The 26,377-nt window shown below is 43.5% G+C and overlaps 1 protein-coding gene across 4 annotated transcripts in view; it reads right to left on the bottom strand.

Annotated features, from left to right (window-relative positions):
- The window catches only part of ankzf1 (ankyrin repeat and zinc finger peptidyl tRNA hydrolase 1), a 43,770-nt gene that overhangs the window by 1,721 nt on the left and 15,672 nt on the right, over positions 1-26,377 (bottom strand). For all 4 annotated transcript variants that reach the window (XM_090216356.1, XM_090216359.1, XM_090216357.1 and 1 more), the window contains 7 exons: positions 16,633-16,855; positions 15,007-15,261; positions 14,677-14,802; positions 13,800-14,346; positions 11,271-11,382; positions 9,986-10,153; positions 9,821-9,891 (listed from right to left, as the gene is read on the bottom strand). In XM_090216356.1, coding sequence (XP_090072482.1) covers positions 9,821-9,891; positions 9,986-10,153; positions 11,271-11,382; positions 13,800-14,346; positions 14,677-14,802; positions 15,007-15,261; positions 16,633-16,855 — 1,502 coding nt within the window. The remainder of the gene's footprint in view (positions 1-9,820; positions 9,892-9,985; positions 10,154-11,270; positions 11,383-13,799; positions 14,347-14,676; positions 14,803-15,006; positions 15,262-16,632; positions 16,856-26,377) is intronic.

The following is a 26,377-nucleotide window of genomic DNA, read 5'->3' on the forward strand; positions in this document are numbered from 1 at the left end:
GATGATACTGTACCAACAAGACACTAGACTCCTAGATGATACTGTATATGACAGGACACTAGACTCCTAGATAATACTGTACCAACAGGACACTAGACTCCTAGATGATACTGTATATGACAGGACACTAGACTCCTAGATGATACTGTACCAACAGGACACTAGACTCCTAGAGGATACTGTATATGGCAGGACACTAGACTCCTAGATGATACTGTATATGACAGGACACTAGACTCCTAGATGACACTGTATATGACAGGACACTAGACTCCTAGATGACACTGTATATGACAGGACACTAGACTCCTAGATGACACTGTATATGACAGGACACTAGACTCCTAGATGATACTGTATACGACAGGACACTAGACTCCTAGATGATACTGTATATGACAGGACACTAGACTCCTAGATGATACTGTATATGACAGGACACTAGACTCCTAGATGATACTGTATACGACAGGACACTAGACTCCTAGATGATACTGTATACGACAGGACACTAGACTCCTAGATGATACTGTATACGACAGGACACAAGACTCCTAGATGATACTGTATACGACAGGACACTAGACTCCTAGATGATACTGTATACGACAGGACACTAGACTCCTAGATGATACAGTACCAACAGGACACTAGACTCCTAGATGATACTGTACCAACAGGACACTAGACTCCTAGATGATACTGTATATGACAGGACACTAGACTCCTAGATGATACTGTATATGACAGGACACTAGACTAATAGATGATACTGTACCAACAGGACACTAGACTCCTAGATGATACTGTATATGATAGGACACTAGACTCCTAGATGATACTGTATATGATAGGACACTAGACTCCTAGATGATACTGTACCAACAGGACACTAGTCTCCTAGATGATACTGTATATGACAGGACACTAGACTCCTAGATGATACTGTATATGACAGGACAGGACACTAGACTCCTAGATGATACTGTACCAACAGGACACTAGACTCCTAGAGGATACTGTATACGACAGGACACTAGACTCCTAGATGATACTGTATATGACAGGACACTAGACTCCTAGAGAATACTGTACCAACAGGACACTAGACTCCTAGATGATACTGTATATGACAGGACACTAGACTCCTAGAGGATACTGTATATGACAGGACACTAGACTCCTAGATGATACTGTATATGACAGGACACTAGACTCCTAGATGATACTGTATATGACAGGACACTAGACTCCTAGATGATACTGTATATGACAGGACACTAAACTCCTAGATGATACTGTACCAACAGGACACTAGACTCCTAGATGATACTGTATATGACAGGACACTAGACTCCTAGATGATACTGTATATGACAGGACACTAGACTCCTAGATGATACTGTATATGACAGGACACTAGACTCCTAGATGATACTGTACCAACAGGACACTGGACTCCTAGAGGATACTGTATACGACAGGACACTAGACTCCTAGAGGATACTGTATATGACAGGACACTAGACTCCTAGAGGATACTGTATACGACAGGACACTAGACTCCTAGATGATACTGTATACGACAGGACACTAGACTCCTAGATGATACTGTATATGACAGGACACTAGACTCCTAGATGATACTGTATACGACAGGACACTAGACTCCTAGAGGATACTGTATATGACAGGACACTAGACTCCTAAATGATACTGTATATGACAGGACACTAGACTCCTAGATGATACTGTATATGACAGGACACTAGACTCCTAGATGATACTGTATATGACAGGACACTAGACTCCTAGATGATACTGTACCAACAGGACACTAGACTCCTAGAGGATACTGTATACGACAGGACACTAGACTCCTAGAGGATACTGTATATGACAGGACACTAGACTCCTAGAGGATACTGTATACGACAGGACACGACTCCTAGATGATACTGTATACGACAGGACACTAGACTCCTAGATGATACTGTATATGACAGGACACTAGACTCCTAGATGATACTGTATACGACAGGACACTAGACTCCTAGAGGATACTGTATATGACAGGACACTAGACTCCTAGATGATACTGTACCAACAGGACACTAGACTCCTAGAGGATACTGTACCAACAGGACACTAGACTCCTAGAGGATACTGTACCAACAGGACACTAGACTCCTAGATGATACTGTACCAACAGGACACTAGACTCCTAGATGATACTGTATATGACAGGACACTAGACTCCTAGATGATACTGTATATGACAGGACACTAGACTCCTAGATGATACTGTACCAACAGGACACTAGACTCCTAGATGATACTGTATATGATAGGACACTAGACTCCTAGATGATACTGTATATGATAGGACACTAGACTCCTAGATGATACTGTACCAACAGGACACTAGTCTCCTAGATGATACTGTATATGACAGGACACTAGACTCCTAGATGATACTGTATATGACAGGACAGGACACTAGACTCCTAGATGATACTGTACCAACAGGACACTAGACTCCTAGAGGATACTGTATACGACAGGACACTAGACTCCTAGATGATACTGTATATGACAGGACACTAGACTCCTAGATGATACTGTATATGACAGGACACTAGACTCCTAGATGATACTGTATATGACAGGACACTAAACTCCTAGATGATACTGTACCAACAGGACACTAGACTCCTAGATGATACTGTATATGACAGGACACTAGACTCCTAGATGATACTGTATATGACAGGACACTAGACTCCTAGATGATACTGTATATGACAGGACACTAGACTCCTAGATGATACTGTACCAACAGGACACTAGACTCCTAGAGGATACTGTATATGACAGGACACTAGACTCCTAGAGGATACTGTATATGACAGGACACTAGACTCCTAGAGGATACTGTATACGACAGGACACTAGACTCCTAGATGATACTGTATACGACAGGACACTAGACTCCTAGATGATACTGTATATGACAGGACACTAGACTCCTAGATGATACTGTATACGACAGGACACTAGACTCCTAGAGGATACTGTATATGACAGGACACTAGACTCCTAGATGATACTGTATATGACAGGACACTAGACTCCTAGATGATACTGTATATGACAGGACACTAGACTCCTAGATGATACTGTACCAACAGGACACTAGACTCCTAGAGGATACTGTATACGACAGGACACTAGACTCCTAGAGGATACTGTATATGACAGGACACTAGACTCCTAGAGGATACTGTATACGACAGGACACTAGACTCCTAGATGATACTATATACGACAGGACACTAGACTCCTAGATGATACTGTATATGACAGGACACTAGACTCCTAGATGATACTGTATACGACAGGACACTAGACTCCTAGAGGATACTGTATATGACAGGACACTAGACTCCTAGATGATACTGTACCAACAGGACACTAGACTCCTAGAGGATACTGTACCAACAGGACACTAGACTCCTAGAGGATACTGTACCAACAGGACACTAGACTCCTAGATGATACTGTACCAACAGGACACTAGACTCCTAGATGATACTGTATATGACAGGACACTAGACTCCTAGATGATACTGTATATGACAGGACACTAGACTCCTAGATGATACTGTATATGACAGGACACTAGACTCCTAGATGACACTGTATATGACAGGACACTAGACTCCTAGATGATACTGTACCAACAGGACACTAGACTCCTAGAGGATACTGTATACGACAGGACACTAGACTCCTAGAGGATACTGTATATGACAGGACACTAGACTCCTAGATGATACTGTATACGACAGGACACTAGACTCCTAGATACTGTATACGACAGGACACTAGACTCCTAGATGATACTGTATACGACAGGACACTAGACTCCTAGATGACACTGTATACGACAGGACACTAGACTCCTAGATGATACTGTACCAACAGGACACTAGACTCCTAGATGATACTGTACCAACAGGACACTAGACTCCTAGAGGATACTGTATACGACAGGACACTAGACTCCTAGAGGATACTGTATATGACAGGACACTAGACTCCTAGATGATACTGTACCAACAGGACACTAGACTCCTAGATGATACTGTATATGACAGGACAGAACACTAGACTGCTAGATGATACTGTACCAACAGGACACTAGACTCCTAGATGATACTGTATATGACAGGACACTAGACTCCTAGATGATACTGTATAGGACAGAACACTAGACTCCTAGATGATACTGTACCAACAGGACACTAGACTCCTAGATGATACTGTACCAACAAGACACTAGACTCCTAGATGATACTGTATATGACAGGACACTAGACTCCTAGATAATACTGTACCAACAAGACACTAGACTCCTAGATGATACTGTATATGACAGGACACTAGACTCCTAGATAATACTGTACCAACAGGACACTAGACTCCTAGATGATACTGTATATGACAGGACACTAGACTCCTAGATGATACTGTACCAACAGGACACTAGACTCCTAGAGGATACTGTATATGGCAGGACACTAGACTCCTAGATGATACTGTATATGACAGGACACTAGACTCCTAGATGACACTGTATATGACAGGACACTAGACTCCTAGATGACACTGTATATGACAGGACACTAGACTCCTAGATGACACTGTATATGACAGGACACTAGACTCCTAGATGATACTGTATACGACAGGACACTAGACTCCTAGATGATACTGTATATGACAGGACACTAGACTCCTAGATGATACTGTATATGACAGGACACTAGACTCCTAGATGATACTGTATACGACAGGACACTAGACTCCTAGATGATACTGTATACGACAGGACACTAGACTCCTAGATGATACTGTATACGACAGGACACAAGACTCCTAGATGATACTGTATACGACAGGACACTAGACTCCTAGATGATACTGTATACGACAGGACACTAGACTCCTAGATGATACAGTACCAACAGGACACTAGACTCCTAGATGATACTGTACCAACAGGACACTAGACTCCTAGATGATACTGTATATGACAGGACACTAGACTCCTAGATGATACTGTATATGACAGGACACTAGACTAATAGATGATACTGTACCAACAGGACACTAGACTCCTAGATGATACTGTATATGATAGGACACTAGACTCCTAGATGATACTGTATATGATAGGACACTAGACTCCTAGATGATACTGTACCAACAGGACACTAGTCTCCTAGATGATACTGTATATGACAGGACACTAGACTCCTAGATGATACTGTATATGACAGGACAGGACACTAGACTCCTAGATGATACTGTACCAACAGGACACTAGACTCCTAGAGGATACTGTATACGACAGGACACTAGACTCCTAGATGATACTGTATATGACAGGACACTAGACTCCTAGAGAATACTGTACCAACAGGACACTAGACTCCTAGATGATACTGTATATGACAGGACACTAGACTCCTAGAGGGTACTGTATATGACAGGACACTAGACTCCTAGATGATACTGTATATGACAGGACACTAGACTCCTAGATGATACTGTATATGACAGGACACTAGACTCCTAGATGATACTGTATATGACAGGACACTAAACTCCTAGATGATACTGTACCAACAGGACACTAGACTCCTAGATGATACTGTATATGACAGGACACTAGACTCCTAGATGATACTGTATATGACAGGACACTAGACTCCTAGATGATACTGTATATGACAGGACACTAGACTCCTAGATGATACTGTACCAACAGGACACTGGACTCCTAGAGGATACTGTATACGACAGGACACTAGACTCCTAGAGGATACTGTATATGACAGGACACTAGACTCCTAGAGGATACTGTATACGACAGGACACTAGACTCCTAGATGATACTGTATACGACAGGACACTAGACTCCTAGATGATACTGTATATGACAGGACACTAGACTCCTAGATGATACTGTATACGACAGGACACTAGACTCCTAGAGGATACTGTATATGACAGGACACTAGACTCCTAGATGATACTGTATATGACAGGACACTAGACTCCTAGATGATACTGTATACGACAGGACACTAGACTCCTAGATGATACTGTATATGACAGGACACTAGACTCCTAGATGATACTGTATACGACAGGACACTAGACTCCTAGAGGATACTGTATATGACAGGACACTAGACTCCTAGATGATACTGTACCAACAGGACACTAGACTCCTAGAGGATACTGTACCAACAGGACACTAGACTCCTAGAGGATACTGTACCAACAGGACACTAGACTCCTAGATGATACTGTACCAACAGGACACTAGACTCCTAGATGATACTGTATATGACAGGACACTAGACTCCTAGATGATACTGTATATGACAGGACACTAGACTCCTAGATGATACTGTACCAACAGGACACTAGACTCCTAGATGATACTGTATATGATAGGACACTAGACTCCTAGATGATACTGTATATGATAGGACACTAGACTCCTAGATGATACTGTACCAACAGGACACTAGTCTCCTAGATGATACTGTATATGACAGGACACTAGACTCCTAGATGATACTGTATATGACAGGACAGGACACTAGACTCCTAGATGATACTGTACCAACAGGACACTAGACTCCTAGAGGATACTGTATACGACAGGACACTAGACTCCTAGATGATACTGTATATGACAGGACACTAGACTCCTAGATGATACTGTATATGACAGGACACTAGACTCCTAGATGATACTGTATATGACAGGACACTAAACTCCTAGATGATACTGTACCAACAGGACACTAGACTCCTAGATGATACTGTATATGACAGGACACTAGACTCCTAGATGATACTGTATATGACAGGACACTAGACTCCTAGATGATACTGTATATGACAGGACACTAGACTCCTAGATGATACTGTACCAACAGGACACTAGACTCCTAGAGGATACTGTATACGACAGGACACTAGACTCCTAGAGGATACTGTATATGACAGGACACTAGACTCCTAGAGGATACTGTATACGACAGGACACTAGACTCCTAGATGATACTGTATACGACAGGACACTAGACTCCTAGATGATACTGTATATGACAGGACACTAGACTCCTAGATACTGTATACGACAGGACACTAGACTCCTAGAGGATACTGTATATGACAGGACACTAGACTCCTAGATGATACTGTATATGACAGGACACTAGACTCCTAGATGATACTGTATATGACAGGACACTAGACTCCTAGATGATACTGTACCAACAGGACACTAGACTCCTAGAGGATACTGTATACGACAGGACACTAGACTCCTAGAGGATACTGTATATGACAGGACACTAGACTCCTAGAGGATACTGTATACGACAGGACACTAGACTCCTAGAGGATACTGTATACGACAGGACACTAGACTCCTAGATGATAATGTATATGACAGGACACTAGACTCCTAGATGATACTGTATACGACAGGACACTAGACTCCTAGAGGATACTGTATATGACAGGACACTAGACTCCTAGATGATACTGTACCAACAGGACACTAGACTCCTAGAGGATACTGTACCAACAGGACACTAGACTCCTAGAGGATACTGTACCAACAGGACACTAGACTCCTAGATGATACTGTACCAACAGGACACTAGACTCCTAGATGATACTGTATATGACAGGACACTAGACTCCTAGATGATACTGTATATGACAGGACACTAGACTCCTAGATGATACTGTACCAACAGGACACTAGACTCCTAGATGATACTGTATATGATAGGACACTAGACTCCTAGATGATACTGTATATGATAGGACACTAGACTCCTAGATGATACTGTACCAACAGGACACTAGTCTCCTAGATGATACTGTATATGACAGGACACTAGACTCCTAGATGATACTGTATATGACAGGACAGGACACTAGACTCCTAGATGATACTGTACCAACAGGACACTAGACTCCTAGAGGATACTGTATACGACAGGACACTAGACTCCTAGATGATACTGTATATGACAGGACACTAGACTCCTAGATGATACTGTATATGACAGGACACTAGACTCCTAGATGATACTGTATATGACAGGACACTAAACTCCTAGATGATACTGTACCAACAGGACACTAGACTCCTAGATGATACTGTATATGACAGGACACTAGACTCCTAGATGATACTGTATATGACAGGACACTAGACTCCTAGATGATACTGTATATGACAGGACACTAGACTCCTAGATGATACTGTACCAACAGGACACTAGACTCCTAGAGGATACTGTATACGACAGGACACTAGACTCCTAGAGGATACTGTATATGACAGGACACTAGACTCCTAGAGGATACTGTATACGACAGGACACTAGACTCCTAGATGATACTGTATACGACAGGACACTAGACTCCTAGATGATACTGTATATGACAGGACACTAGACTCCTAGATGATACTGTATACGACAGGACACTAGACTCCTAGAGGATACTGTATATGACAGGACACTAGACTCCTAGATGATACTGTATATGACAGGACACTAGACTCCTAGATGATACTGTATATGACAGGACACTAGACTCCTAGATGATACTGTACCAACAGGACACTAGACTCCTAGAGGATACTGTATACGACAGGACACTAGACTCCTAGAGGATACTGTATATGACAGGACACTAGACTCCTAGAGGATACTGTATACGACAGGACACTAGACTCCTAGAGGATACTGTATACGACAGGACACTAGACTCCTAGATGATACTGTATATGACAGGACACTAGACTCCTAGATGATACTGTATACGACAGGACACTAGACTCCTAGAGGATACTGTATATGACAGGACACTAGACTCCTAGATGATACTGTACCAACAGGACACTAGACTCCTAGAGGATACTGTACCAACAGGACACTAGACTCCTAGAGGATACTGTACCAACAGGACACTAGACTCCTAGATGATACTGTACCAACAGGACACTAGACTCCTAGATGATACTGTATATGACAGGACACTAGACTCCTAGATGATACTGTATATGACAGGACACTAGACTCCTAGATGATACTGTATATGACAGGACACTAGACTCCTAGATGACACTGTATATGACAGGACACTAGACTCCTAGATGATACTGTATATGACAGGACACTAGACTAATAGATGATACTGTACCAACAGGACACTAGACTCCTAGATGATACTGTATATGACAGGACACTAGACTCCTAGATGACACTGTATATGACAGGACACTAGACTCCTAGATGATACTGTACCAACAGGACACTAGACTCCTAGATGATACTGTATATGACAGGACACTAGACTCCTAGATGATACTGTATATGACAGGACACTAGACTCCTAGATGATACTGTACCAACAGGACACTAGACTCCTAGATGATACTGTATATGACAGGACACTAGACTCCTAGATGATACTGTATATGACAGGACACTAGACTCCTAGATGATACTGTATATGACAGGAGAGAACACTAGACAAATGAATAAATGTGTTTCTCAATACAGAACACCATTTGCCTACAGTACAGAAACAGACTGTTCTGCTATTTATTGAGTAACATGTCGTATTCATTTGTCTAACATTGTTGTGTGTTCCAGTGAGTCAAAAGGAGAGGTTGTTTGACTAATGACTGAGGCCTTCGTACTGTTACCTGGTGTTTGAAAGGTCTCCCCCTGTTGAGGCCTGATGCTCTGCCAACCTCTTCTCTGCAGCCTGTGCTCTCTGCGGGTGGAGATTTGACAAGTCGTTCGTTTTGAAACAAATTGAACAATTAATCTACTGCATAAAATTTAAAAAAAAAAAACAGTTTTCAGACCTTCTCTCGATCGCTTAAGGAGGCAAATCTTTTCTTCTCCTCAGCCTCCATCTCTAGTTTCTTCCTCTGTTCTTTCTGTTCTTTCTCCCTCGTTTTCTTGGCCGCTTTCTGAGCCCTTTTCTTCTCCGTCTTCTTGGACTCCAACTCGGCCGTCAGCGGACCAGGAACCTTAAGGGGATAGAGAGCGTTAAGACTTCCCTGCTGTACCACAAAGGGGCTCAAAAAATGTCTACGTACATCTTTGGAAAAAATGAAAACGCTCATAGTTATATTAACGGTTTTTCGCGTGCTTGAAATGTGTCCTTGCTCATCATGTGAAATGGCCCACGTTACTTCTCTGTCTAGCTAACTCCTAGACAACAGAATCACCATTGATTTATTCCATTTGATTGACAGAAAGTGCACTCTAACTGTCTGTTTAGGCCCAAACATACAAGATTACACTTCACAGATTTATCACAAAGTCCTCTCTCCTTAAAATGTCTAAGTACTGTATGTCTTTGGACAATTGACTGGTCGTTTGTTGTTGTTCCACAGTGCTTGGCAGAAAGTGCTACTCAGTTTGAATACGACAGCCTACCAGAGTACATAACTAGACCAACAGCTCACCAGAGCCTACGGTACATAACTAGACCAACAGCTCACCAGAGCCTACGGTACATAACTAGACAAATAGCTCACCAGAGCCTACGGTACATAACTAGACAAACAGCTCACCAGAGCCTACGGTACATAACTAGACCAACAGCTCACCAGAGCCTACGGTACATAACTAGACCAACAGCTCACCAGAGCCTACGGTACATAACTAGACCAACAGCTCACCAGAGCCTACGGTACATAACTAGACCAACAGCTCACCAGATCCTACGGTACATAACTAGACCAACAGCTCACCAGAGCCTACGGTACATAACTAGACCAACAGCTCACCAGAGCCTACGGTACATAACTAGACCAACAGCTCACCAGATCCTACGGTACATAACTAGACCAACAGCTCACCAGAGCCTACGGTACATAACTAGACCAACAGCTCACCAGAGCCTACGGTACATAACTAGACCAACAGCTCACCAGAGCCTACGGTACATAACTAGACAAATAGCTCACCAGAGCCTACGGTACATAACTAGACCAACAGCTCACCAGAGCCTACGGTACGTAACTAGACCAACAGCTCACCAGAGCCTACGGTACGTAACTAGACAGCTCACCAGAGCCTACGGTACGTAACTAGACAGCTCACCAGAGCCTACGGTACGTAACTAGACCAACAGCTCACCAGAGCCTTGCTGTAGTTGTATTTGTCAGGGTGATCAGCCATGTACTTCCTAAACACGTTCCTGGTGTCCTTGTCAGGAGCAACGATGTAGGGAGTCTGGCCGGTCAGATCTCTGTGGACACAAAGCAACAACGCCACATTTCCTCTCTGTTATAACATATAAACGTTATAATAACACATCAGATGTATGTGCTTTTCATTCAAAATGAAATGTTTTACAACACACACACACAGTCCCAGTCAAAAGTTTAGACACACCTACTCATTCAAGGGTTTTTCTTTATTTTTACTATTTTCTACATTGTAGAATAATAGTGAAAACATCAAAACTATGAAATAACACATATGGAATCATGTAGTAACCAAAAAACAGTTAAACAAATTTTTATTTCTCAACCAGCTTCATGAGGTAGTCACCTGGAATGCATTTCAATTAACAGTTGTGCCTTGTTAAAAGTTAATGCGTTTGAGCCAATCAGTTGTGTTGTGTCAAGGTAGGGGTGGTATACAGAAGATAGCCCTATTTGGTAAAAGACCAAATCCATATTATGGCAAGAACAGCTCAAATAAGCAAAGAGAAATGACAGTCCATCATTACTTGAAGACATGAAGGTCAGTCAATACTTTGACAGTTTCTTCAAGTGCAGTCGCAAAAATCATCAAGCGCTATGATGAAACTGGCTCTCATGAGGACCACCACAGGAAATGAAGACCCAGAGTTACCTCTGCTGCAGAGGATAAGTTCATTAGAGTTACCAGCCTCAGAAATTGCAGCCCAAATAAATGCTTCACAGAGTTCAAGTAACAGACACATCTCAACATCAACTATTCAGATGAGACTGTGTGAATCAGACCTTCATGGTCAAATTGCTGAAAAGAAACCACTACTAAAGGTTACCAATAAGAAGAGACTTGGGCTAACAAACAAGAGCAATGGTCTGATGAGTTCAAATTTGTGATTTTTGGTTCCAACCGCCGTGTCTTTGTGAGACGCAGAGTAGGTGAACGGATGATATCTGCATATGTGGTTCCCACCGTGAAGCATGGAGGTGGTGGTGTGGGGGTGCTTTGCTGGTGACATTCATTTAGAATTCAAGGCACACTGAACCAGCATGGCTACCACAGGATTCTGTGGCGATACGCCATCCCATCTGGTTTGCGCTTAGTGAGACTATCATCTCATCCAATTGAGATGGTTTGGGATGAGTTGGACCGCAGAGTGAAGGAAAAGCTGCCAACAAGTGCTCAGCATATGTGGGAACTCCTTCAAGACTATTGGAAAATAATTCCAGGTGAAGCTGGTTGAGAGAATGCCAAGAGTAAAGAGCAAAGCTGTCATCAAGGAAAAGGGTGGCTACTTTAAAGAATCTAAAATATATTGATTTGTTAAACACTTGTTTGGTTACTAAATTATTCCATATGTGTTATTTCATAGTTTTGATGTCTTCACTCATATTCTACAATGTAGAAAATAGTAAACATAAACCTAGAATGAGCAGGTGTTCTAAAACTTTTGATTGGTACTGTGTCATATATATACATACATACATACACATCGTGCATTATCATGCTGAAACATGAGGTGATGGCGGTGGATAAATGTCACTACAATGGGCCTCAGGATCTCATCACGGTATCTCTGCATTCAAATTGCCATCGATAAAATGTAATTGCATTTGTTGTCTGTAGCTTATGCCTGCCCATACCATAACCCCACCTCCACCATGGGGCACTCTGTTCACAACGTTGACACCAGTAAACCGCTCACCCACACCTGGTCTGCGGTTGTGAGGCCGGTTGGTCGTACTGCCAAATTATCTAAAACGACTTTGGAGGCGGCTTATGGTAGAGAAATGAACATTAAATTATCTGGCAACAGCTCTGGTGGACATTCCTGCAGTCAGCATGCCAATTACACACAACCTCAAAACTTGAGACATCTGTGGCATTGTGTTGTGTGACAAACCTGCACATTTTAGAGAGTGGCCTTTTATTGTCCCCAACACAAGGTGCACCTGTGTAATGATCATGCTGTTTAATCAGCTTCTTGATATGCCTCACCTGTCAGGTGGATGGATTATCTTGGCAAAGAAGAAATGCTTTCTAACGGGGATGTAAACAACATTTTATAGAAATAAAATGTGCGTATTACATTTAAGTATCTTTTATTTCAACTCATGAGTGCGTTGCACTTCTGTTATCATCTGCTGATAATTACATTTTCTGCCGATTGTGGTGCAGTAGTGATTTATTTTCTGTGAAGGAATATTATAGCTGCACATCCCTGAACACCGTATTGTTATAAAAACGTGACCCCCCGTCAATACACCGCTTTCTCCCATGGTGCTATTTACAAACACGCGACTGGCTCTGTTCTGGCGAACTACGGTAAAACTTCATAATGTAAAAGGTGACATGAAGAACGCGCTCTGCTTTATCTCCTAATGTATTGAAAAAAACATTACCCCGGTATAGGACATATTACGGTATGCCGCCCAAGCCTAATATCGACATATGTATGGTTCATACTTGCATGCCGGGTCGCTGCCTGCATCCATCAGCAGCTGGACCACTCCTTTCTGCCCTGCTGCGGAGGCCACGTGAAGCAGAGTGAAGCCTGAAGAGTCTATGGGCTGGTTGAGTAGGGATAGTGGACTCTGGGCCGCAGGGTCTTTGGGCTGGTTGAGTAGGACTAGTGGACTCTGGGCTGCAGGGGCCTGGGAAGAGCAGCTCTCCTCCACCTCTCCCTGATTCTTCTCTCCCTCTTGCTTTGCACCCTGGTCCTCACTCTGAACACCCTGGTCTCCCTGGTCCTCTCTCTGTCCATTCTGGTCCTCTCTCTGTCCATCCTGGTCCTCTCTCTGTTCATCCTGGTCCTCTCTCTGTCCATCCTGGTCCTCTCTCTGTCCATCCTGGTCCTCTCTCTGTCCATCCTGGTCCTCTCTCTGTCCATCCTGGTCCCCCTCCTCTCCCCTCCTCACTGGTAACAGTCTGATGAGGGTGTCCAGGTCTCCAGTCTTACAGGCGGTGTAGAGAGCATCCCTCAGGCCATAGTCCCAGGACTCATCAGGCACCTCTGAGGAGAGATGCAGAGAAGATGCTGTTGTATACAACAAACACAGACAGGCAGACAAAAAGGACAGACAGACCGGCCTACAGGCAGACAGACCGGCCTACAGGCAGGCAGACTGGCCTACAGGCAGACAGACTGGCCTACAGGCAGACAGACTGGCCTACAGGCAGACAGACCGGCCTACAGGCAGGCAGACAGACCGGCCTACAGGCAGGCAGACAGACCGGCCTACAGGCAGGCAGACCGGCCTACAGGCAGGCAGACAGACAGATCGATAGACCTACTGGCAGGCAGGCAGACCGGCAGGCAGGCAGAGTTAGGTTATGACCTCACCCTCTTCATGTTGTATCGTCTTCTTCCCCTTGGGTTTCCTCCTCCCCTGGTTTTTCTCTCCTCCTCTCTCCTGGTTACTGTCTTCAGGAGCAGCAGGAGACCCCACAGCTTCTCTGTTACTTAGACCTGAACACAGAAAAAAAAATGGTTTTGTAGCTTTTGAAAGATTATCAAGTGATAGAAGGTCCTGTTGTAGAAATTCTATGAATTAAACAGGCATCCTAAACATCACCCTATTCTCTAATAGGCCCTGGTCAGAAGTAGGGCACAATAGAGCACACAGGGTGTAATTTGATAAGCAGCCAAACTCTACAGACCCGTCTCCCTCACCTCTGTCCTCTGTCCTGCGTCTCCTCTTCTTCCTCCTGGCAGGGTAGATCTCATGCTCCCGGAGGTCCAGAGTTCCCAGAGTCACCTCCACCGTCTCCAGCTCCTCTCCTGAACTCTCCTCCTCCTTCTCCTCCTCCTCCTCCACTAGGGGTGCTGTTGTCTCCTGGGAAGGTTCTGGCTGAGCCACAGGTGTACGTGCCTTCTTCCACACTTTGTTAGAGGGACTCAGGATGTCGGAGATGTCAGTGTCTTTACCTGTGGTTTGGGATAGATTAGTAAATTAACACTTTGTCAGCCTCTCTCAGAATTGAAGCTCAGGAATGTCCATTAGTGCATTCGGACAGTATTCAGACCCATTCACTTTCCCCACATTTCCTTAGTCTTATTCTAAAATGGATTAAATAGTTTTTTTCCTCATCAATCTACACACAAAACCCCCATAACGATAAAGCAAAAACATTTTTTTTTAGATTTTTTTGCAAATGTATTAAAAATAAAAACTGAAATATCACATTTACAGGGATAAAGTTCAGACCATTTACTCAGTACTTTGTTGAAGCACCTTTGGCAGAGATTAGTGTCTTGAGTCTTCTTGGGACGCTACAAGCTTGGCACACCTGCATTTGGGGAGTTTCTCCCATTCTTCTCTGCAGATCCTCTCAAGCTCTGTCAGGTTGGATGGGGAGTGTCTCTGCACAGCTATTTTCAGGTCTCTACAGAGACGTTCAATTGGGTTCAAGTCCGGGCTCTGGCTGGGCCACTCAATGACATTCAGAGACTTGTCCCGAAGCCACTCCTGCATTGTCTTGGCTGTGTGCTTAGGGACGTTGTCCTGAGCGCTCTGGAGCAGATTTTCATTAAGGATCTCACTGTACTTTGCTCCGTTCATCTTTGGCTCAATCCAGACTAGTCTCCCAGTCTCTGCCGCTGAAAAACATCCCCACAGCATGATGCTGCCACCACCATGCTTCACCATAGGGATGGTGCCTGGTTTCCTCCAAACGTGACGCTTGGCATTCAGGCCAAAGAGGTCTCATGGTCTGAAAGAGGTCTCAGTTGCCTTTTGGCAAACTCCAAGCGGGCTGTCATGGGCCTTTTACTGAGAAGCAGTTTCCGTCTGGCCACTCTACCATAAAAACCTCATTGGTGGCGTGCTGAAGAGATGGGAGAACCTTCCAGAAGGACAACCATCTCCACAGAGGAACTGTGGAGCTCTTTACATAGACAGGTGTGTACCTTTCCAAATCATGTCCAATCAACTGAATTCAGTTGCAGAAACATCTCAAGGATGATCAATGGAAACAGGATGCACCTGAGCTCAATTTAGAGTCTCATAGCAAAGGGTCTGAATACCCAATTTAGAGTGTCAGGCTTGAATACTGATGTAAAAACATGTTGTTTTCACTTTGTCATTATGGGGTATTGGGTGTAGATTGAGGAACAAAAATATGTGTTAGCGTAACAAAATGTGGTCAAAAGGGGTCTGAATACTTCCAGAAAGCAACGTACATGTAGGACAGATTAAGCCTTGTCCAAGACTGAAAACTGCTTTTCAATGAAGAATCTAGATTTTAATACTAGGCTTAAAGTGATGGTAGGAAACCGTCCCGTAGATTAAACTCGTACCATATATATTTAGAGTGGAGAGGACATCGTGTACTCTCTTTATCTCCCTGAAGGTGGCCCTGCGTGTGGGGAAGGGCAGTGTTCTGATCCGAGGGTCCTTCTTCACCAGCGGAGCCGCTTTACCCCCCAAGAACAGGGTTTTGTTATGGCTGGGCGCCCGCAGGAAGATGGCACTGGCGTCAGTCAGGTGGTCAGACCAGCTCTCCAGTAAGTCCTGGATCTCCTGCAAGCAGAGGAACTACTGATTAGATCAATTACAACCAGCAACAATGAAGCTGCAAGCAGCCATTAAACACACAGCACTTTTTCGAGCTGAAAGACGATGGCGAGAGCTTACCCACGATGTTGCACAATGATTTAAGTCAATAAGTCATCGCTTTAAAATCAGAAATATTTGGGCTTGAACGTGGCAAATCTGAACTGCCTACTTCATGCAAATCATTGTGAATGCGTTTCCTAAGTTATGTACAAATTATTTTTCAGCCTGTGTTTCAGGGTTTTATTTGACTGATTCCAACATACTTGGCTTGGTATTGTATGGTGACAACTAGAAGTAGAACCCCCCCCCCCCCCCCCCTTAGACTATAAAAATGATTTTAAAACAGTCAGATAAACAGACTAGCTCAATAATTGACACCTCCTGTTTAGCTCCGTGGCCCAAGTGGACAACACTGTTTGGTCTTCTCGGTCGTGAAGAGGAATACATGTGCAGCATCTTATTAACAAACATGTTTCACTAACGATACCAGGCCAAGTATCACCATGCCAACGATACGATACCAGGCCAAGAATCACCATGCCAACGATACGATACCAGGCCAAGTATCACCATACCAACGATACGATACCAGGCCAAGTATCACCATTCCAACGATACGATACCAGGCCAAGTATCACCATACCAACGATACGATACCAGGCCAAGTATCACCATTCCAACGATACGATACCAGGCCAAGTATCACCATACCAACGATACGATACCAGGCCAAGTATCACCATTCCAACGATACGATACCAGGCCAAGTATCACCATACCAACGATACGATACCAGGCCAAGTATCACCATTCCAACGATACGATACCAGGCCAAGTATCACTATACCTACGATACGATACCAGGCCAAGTATCACTATACCTACGATACGATACCAGGCCAAGTATCACCATTCCAACGATACGATACCAGGCCAAGTATCACTATACCTACGATACGATACCAGGCCAAGTATCACTATACCTACGATACGATACCAGGCCAAGAATCACCATACCAACGATACGATACCAGGCCAAGTATCACCATGCCAACGATAGGATACCAGGCCAAGTATCACTATACCTACGATACGATACCAGGCCAAGTATCACTATACCTACGATACGATACCAGGCCATGAATCACCATGCCAACGATACGATACCAGGCCAAGTATCACTATACCTACGATACGATACCAGGCCAAGTATCACTATACCTACGATACGATACCAGGCCAAGTATCACCATTCCAACGATACGATACCAGGCCAAGTATCACTATACCTACGATACGATACCAGGCCAAGTATCACTATACCTACGATACGATACCAGGCCAAGTATCACCATTCCAACGATACGATACCAGGCCAAGTATCACTATACCTACGATACGATACCAGGCCAAGTATCACTATACCTACGATACGATACCAGGCCAAGAATCACCATACCAACGATACGATACCAGGCCAAGTATCACCATGCCAACGATAGGATACCAGGCCAAGTATCACTATACCTACGATACGATACCAGGCCAAGTATCACTATACCTACGATACGATACCAGGCCATGAATCACCATGCCAACGATACGATACCAGGCCAAGTATCACTATACCTACGATACGATACCAGGCCAAGTATCACTATACCTACGATACGATACCAGGCCAAGTATCACTATACCTACGATACCAGGCCAAGTATCACCATACCAACGATACGATACCAGGCCAAGTATCACCATACCAACGATACGATACCAGGCCAAGTATCACTATACCTACGATACGATACCAGGCCAAGTATCACTATACCTACGATACGATACCAGGCCATGAATCACCATGCCAACGATACGATACCAGGCCAAGTATCACTATACCTACGATACGATACCAGGCCAAGTATCACTATACCTACGATACGATACCAGGCCAAGTATCACTATACCTACGATACGATACCAGGCCAAGTATCACCATACCAACGATACGATACCAGGCCAAGTATCACCATACCAACGATACGATACCAGGCCAAGTATCACCATACCAACGATACGATACCAGGCCAAGTATCACTATACCTACGATACGATACCAGGCCAAGTATCACCATACCAACGATACGATACCAGGCCAAGTATCACCATGCCAACGATACGATACCAGGCCAAGTATCACCATGCCAACGATACGATACCAGGCCAAGTATCACTATACCTACGATACGATACCAGGCCAAGTATCACCATACCAACGATACGATACCAGGCCAAGTATCACCATACCAACGATACGATACCAGGCCAAGTATCACCATGCCAACGATACGATACCAGGCCAAGTATCACCATGCCAACGATACGATACCAGGCCAAGTATCACCATGCCAACGATACGATACCAGGCCAAGTATCACCATGCCAACGATACGATACCAGGCCAAGTATCACCATTCCAACGATACGATACCAGGCCAAGTATCACCATTCCAACGATATGATACCAGGCCAAGTATCACCATGCCAACGATACGATACCAGGCCAAGTATCACCATGCCAACGATACGATACCAGGCCAAGTATCACCATGCCAACGATACGATACCAGGCCAAGTATCACCATGCCAACGATACGATACCAGGCCAAGTATCACCATGCCAACGATACGATACCAGGCCAAGTGTCACCATGCCAACGATACGATACCAGGCCAAGTATCACCATGCCAACGATACGATACCAGGCCAAGTATCACCATGCCAACGATACGATACCAGGCCAAGTATCACCATGCCAACGATACGATACCAGGCCAAGTATCACCATGCCAACGATACGATACCAGGCCAAGTATCACCATGCCAACGATACGATACCAGGCCAAGTATCACCATGCCAACGATACGATACCAGGCCAAGTATCACCATGCCAACGATACGATACCAGGCCAAGTATCACCATGCCAACGATACGATACCAGGCCAAGTATCACCATGCCAACGATACGATACCAGGCCAAGTATCACCATGCCAACGATACGATACCAGGCCAAGTATCACCATGCCAACGATATGATACCAGGCCAAGTATCACCATGCCAACGATACGATACCAGGCCAAGTATCACCATGCCAACGATATGATACCAGGCCAAGTATCACCATTCCAACATTTTACTAACGATACCAGGCCAAGTATCACCCTTCCAACATTTTACTAACAATACCAGGCCAAGTATCACCATGCCAATGATACGATACCAGGCCAAGTATCACCATGCCAACGATACGATACCAGGCCAAGTATCACCATGCCAACGATACGATACCAGGCCAAGTATCACCATGCCAACGATACGATACCAGGCCAAGTATCACCATGCCAACGATACGATACCAGGCCAAGTATCACCATGCCAACGATACGATACCAGGCCAAGTATCACCATGCCAACGATATGATACCAGGCCAAGTATCACCTTTCCAACGATACGATACCAGGCCAAGTATCACCATGCCAACGATACGATACCAGGCCAAGTATCACCATTCCAACATTTTATTAACGATACCAGGCCAAGTATCACCATTCCAACATTTTATTAACGATACCAGGCCAAGTATCACCATTCCAACATTTTATTAACGATACCAGGCCAAGTATCACCATTCCAACATTTTATTAACGATACCAGGCCAAGTACCACCATTCCAACATTTAACTAACGATACGATACCAGGCCAAGTATCACCATTCCAACATTTTATTAACGATACCAGGCCAAGTATCACCATTTCAACATTTTACTAACGATACCAGGCCAAGTATCACCATTCCAACATTTTACTAACGATACCAGGCCAAGTATCACCATTCCAACATTTTACTAACGATACCAGGCCAAGTATCACCATTCCAACATTTTACTAACGATACCAGGCCAAGTATCACCATTCCAACATTTTACTAACGATACCAGGCCAAGTATCACCATTCCAACATTTTACTAACGATAACAGGCCAAGTATCACCATTCCAACATTTTACTAACGATGACAGACCAAGTATCACCATTCCAACATTTTACTAACGATACTAGGCCAAGTATCACCATTACAACATTTTACTAACGATACCAGGCCAAGTATCACCATTCCAACATTTAACTAATGATACCAGGCCAAGTATCACCATTCCAACATTTAACTAACGATACGATACCAAGCCAAGTATCACCATTCCAACATTTTACTAACGATACCAGGCCAAGTATCACCATTCCAACATTTTACTAACGGTACCAGGCCAAGTATCACCATTCCAACATTTTACTAACGATAACAGGCCAAGTATCACCATTCCAACATTTTACTAACGATAACAGGCCATGTATCACCATTCCAACATTTTACTAACGATACCAGGCCAAGTATCACCATTCCAACATTTTACTAACGATACCAGGCCAAGTATCACCATTCCAACATTTAACTAATGATACCAGGCCAAGTATCACCATTCCAACATTTCATTAACGATACCAGGCCAAGTATCACCATTCCAACATTTAACTAACGATACGATACCAGGCCAAGTATCACCATTCCAACATTTTACTAACAATACCAGGCCAAGTATCACCATTCCAATATTTTACTAAGGATACCAGGCCAAGTATCACCATGCCAACGATACGATACCAGGCCAAGTATCACCATGCCAACGATACGATACCAGGCCAAGTATCACCATGCCAACGATACGATACCAGGCCAAGTATCACCATGCCAACGATACGATACCAGGCCAAGTATCACCATGCCAACGATACGATACCAGGCCAAGTATCACCATGCCAACGATACGATACCAGGCCAAGTATCACCATGCCAACGATACGATACCAGGCCAAGTATCACCATGCCAACGATACGATACCAGGCCAAGTATCACCATGCCAACGATACGATACCAGGCCAAGTATCACCATGCCAACGATACGATACCAGGCCAAGTATCACCATGCCAACGATATGATACCAGGCCAAGTATCACCATGCCAACGATACGATACCAGGCCAAGTATCACCATGCCAACGATATGATACCAGGCCAAGTATCACCATTCCAACATTTTACTAACGATACCAGGCCAAGTATCACCCTTCCAACATTTTACTAACAATACCAGGCCAAGTATCACCATGCCAACGATACGATACCAGGCCAAGTATCACCATGCCAACGATACGATACCAGGCCAAGTATCACCATGCCAACGATACAATACCAGGCCAAGTATCACCATGCCAATGATACGATACCAGGCCAAGTATCACCATGCCAACGATACGATACCAGGCCAAGTATCACCATGCCAACGATACGATACCAGGCCAAGTATCACCATGCCAACGATACGATACCAGGCCAAGTATCACCATGCCAACGATACGATACCAGGCCAAGTATCACCATGCCAACGATACGATACCAGGCCAAGTATCACCATGCCAACGATACGATACCAGGCCAAGTATCACCTTTCCAACGATACGATACCAGGCCAAGTATCACCATGCCAACGATACGATACCAGGCCAAGTATCACCATTCCAACATTTTATTAACGATACCAGGCCAAGTATCACCATTCCAACATTTTATTAACGATACCAGGCCAAGTATCACCATTCCAACATTTTATTAACGATACCAGGCCAAGTATCACCATTCCAACATTTTATTAACGATACCAGGCCAAGTACCACCATTCCAACATTTAACTAACGATACGATACCAGGCCAAGTATCACCATTCCAACATTTTATTAACGATACCAGGCCAAGTATCACCATTTCAACATTTTACTAACGATACCAGGCCAAGTATCACCATTCCAACATTTTACTAACGATACCAGGCCAAGTATAGCCATTCCAACATTTTACTAACGATACCAGGCCAAGTATCACCATTCCAACATTTTACTAACGATACCAGGCCAAGTATCACCATTCCAACATTTTACTAACGATACCAGGCCAAGTATCACCATTCCAACATTTTACTAACGATAACAGGCCAAGTATCACCATTCCAACATTTTACTAACGATGACAGACCAAGTATCACCATTCCAACATTTTACTAACGATACTAGGCCAAGTATCACCATTACAACATTTTACTAACGATACCAGGCCAAGTATCACCATTCCAACATTTAACTAATGATACCAGGCCAAGTATCACCATTCCAACATTTAACTAACGATACGATACCAAGCCAAGTATCACCATTCCAACATTTTACTAACGATACCAGGCCAAGTATCACCATTCCAACATTTTACTAACGGTACCAGGCCAAGTATCACCATTCCAACATTTTACTAACGATAACAGGCCAAGTATCACCATTCCAACATTTTACTAACGATAACAGGCCATGTATCACCATTCCAACATTTTACTAACGATACCAGGCCAAGTATCACCATTCCAACATTTTACTAACGATACCAGGCCAAGTATCACCATTCCAACATTTAACTAATGATACCAGGCCAAGTATCACCATTCCAACATTTCATTAACGATACCAGGCCAAGTATCACCATTCCAACATTTAACTAACGATACGATACCAGGCCAAGTATCACCATTCCAACATTTTACTAACAATACCAGGCCAAGTATCACCATTCCAATATTTTACTAAGGATACCAGGCCAAGTATCACCATGCCAACGATACGATACCAGGCCAAGTATCACCATGCCAACGATACGATACCAGGCCAAGTATCACCATTCCAACGATACGATACCAGGCCAAGTATCACCATGCCAACGATACGATACCAGGCCAAGTATCACCATGCCAACGATACGATACCAGGCCAAGTATCACCATGCCAACGATACGATACCAGGCCAAGTATCACCATGTCAACGATACGATACCAGGCCAAGTATCACCATTCCAACATTTTACTAACGATACCAGGCCAAGTATCACCATTCCAATATTTTACTAACGATATCAGGCCAAGTATCACCATTCCAACATTTTACTAACGATACCAGGCCAAGTATCACCATTCCAACATTTTACTAACGATACCAGGCCATGTATCACCATTCCAATATTTTACTAACGATACGATACCAGGCCAAGTATCACCATTCCAACATTTTACTAACGATACGATACCAGGCCAAGTATCACCATTCCAACATTTAACTAACAATACCAGGCCAAGTATCACCATTCTATTAACGATACGATACCAGGCCAAGTATCACCATTCCAACAGACTAACGATACCAGACCAAGAATCACCATTCCAACATTTTACTAACGACACCAGGCCAAGTATCACCATTCCAACATTTTACTAATGATACGATACCAGGCCAAGTATCACCATTCCAATATTTAACTAACGATACCAGGCCAAGTATCACCATTCCAACATTTTACTAACGATACCAGGCCAAGTAATACCATGCCAACGATGCGATACCAGGCCAAGTATCACCATGCCAACGATACGATACCAGGCCAAGTATCACCATTCCAACAGACTAACGATACCAGACCAAGAATCACCATTCCAACATTTTACTAACGACACCAGGCCAAGTATCACCATTCCAACATTTTACTAATGATACGATACCAGGCCAAGTATCACCATTCCAATATTTAACTAACGATACCAGGCCAAGTATCACCATTCCAACATTTTACTAACGATACCAGGCCAAGTATCACCATTCCAACATTTAACTAACGATACTAGGCCAAGTATCACCATTCCAACATTTTACTAACGATACTAGGCCAAGTAATACCATGCCAACGATGCGATACCAGGCCAAGTATCACCATGCCAACGATACGATACCAGGCCAAGTATCACCCTTCCAACATTTTACTAACGATACCAGGCCAAGTATCACCATTCCAACATTTTACTAACGATACCAGGCCAAGTATCACCATTCCAAAATTTTACAAACGATACGATACCAGGCCAAGTATCACCATTCCAACATTTTACTAACGATACCAGGCCAAGTATCACCATTCCAATATTTAACTAACGATACGATACCAGGCCAAGTATCACCATTCCAATATTTAACTAACGATACCAGGCCAAGTATCACCATTCCAACATTTTACTAACGATACCAGGCCAAGTATCACCATGCCAACGATATGATACCAGGCCAAGTATCACCATGCCAACGATATGATACCAGGCCAAGTATCACATTCCAATATTTAACTAACGATACGATACCAGGCCAAGTATCACCATTCCAATATTTAACTAACGATACCAGGCCAAGTATCACCCTTCCAACATTTTACTAACAATACCAGGCCAAGTATCACCATGCCAACGATACGATACCAGGCCAAGTATCACCATGCCAACGATATGATACCAGGCCAAGTATCACCATTCCAACATTTTACTAACAATACCAGGCCAAGTATCACCATGCCAACGATATGATACCAGGCCAAGTATCACCATGCCAACGATATGATACCAGGCCAAGTATCACCATTCCAATATTTAACTAACGATACGATACCAGGCCAAGTATCACCATTCCAATATTTAACTAACGATACCAGGCCAAGTATCACCCTTCCAACATTTTACTAACAATACCAGGCCAAGTATCACCATGCCAACGATACGATACCAGGCCAAGTATCACCATGCCAACGATATGATACCAGGCCAAGTATCACCATTCCAACATTTTACTAACGATACCAGGCCAAGTATCACCCTTCCAACATTTTACTAACAATACCAGGCCAAGTATCACCATGCCAACGATACGATACCAGGCCAAGTATCACCATGCCAACGATACAATACCAGGCCAAGTATCACCATTCCAACATTTTACTAACGATACCAGGCCAACTATTTCACTATAATACTACACCTGTTGTATTTGGCACGTGACAAAAATGTATTTGATTTGAAAAGGAAATGGACCTGTGCATATAAGAGACTAGTTGCTGTTGCTTAAATTTAATTCATAAATAAAACTGACTTGATAAACATTTTATAACACCAGGTTCTTTAGATCGGCTTTCTGAACGGTTGGTATCATAATGTTTTTGTACTGCGATATATATAAAAAAAAGTAACTTTTATTTAGCTAAGCAAGTCAGTTAAGAACAAATTCTTATTTTCAATGACGGCCTAGGAACAGTGGGTTAACTGGTCTAGGAACAGTGGGTTAACTGCCTGTTCAGGAGCAGAACGACAGATTTTCATCTTGTCAGCTTGGGGATTTGATCTAGCAACCTTTCGGTTACTAGTCCAACGCTCTAACCACTAGGCTACCCTGCCGCCCCAGATATTACCATGGAAACCTTCGTCATTGTTCGGAGGTAGAACCTAAACGTCCTCTGTTG

Source organism: Oncorhynchus mykiss, chromosome 22, assembly GCF_057628025.1.
Source record: "Oncorhynchus mykiss isolate SJ-2025 chromosome 22, ASM5762802v1, whole genome shotgun sequence".
Classification (NCBI taxonomy): Eukaryota; Metazoa; Chordata; class Actinopteri; order Salmoniformes; family Salmonidae; genus Oncorhynchus; species Oncorhynchus mykiss.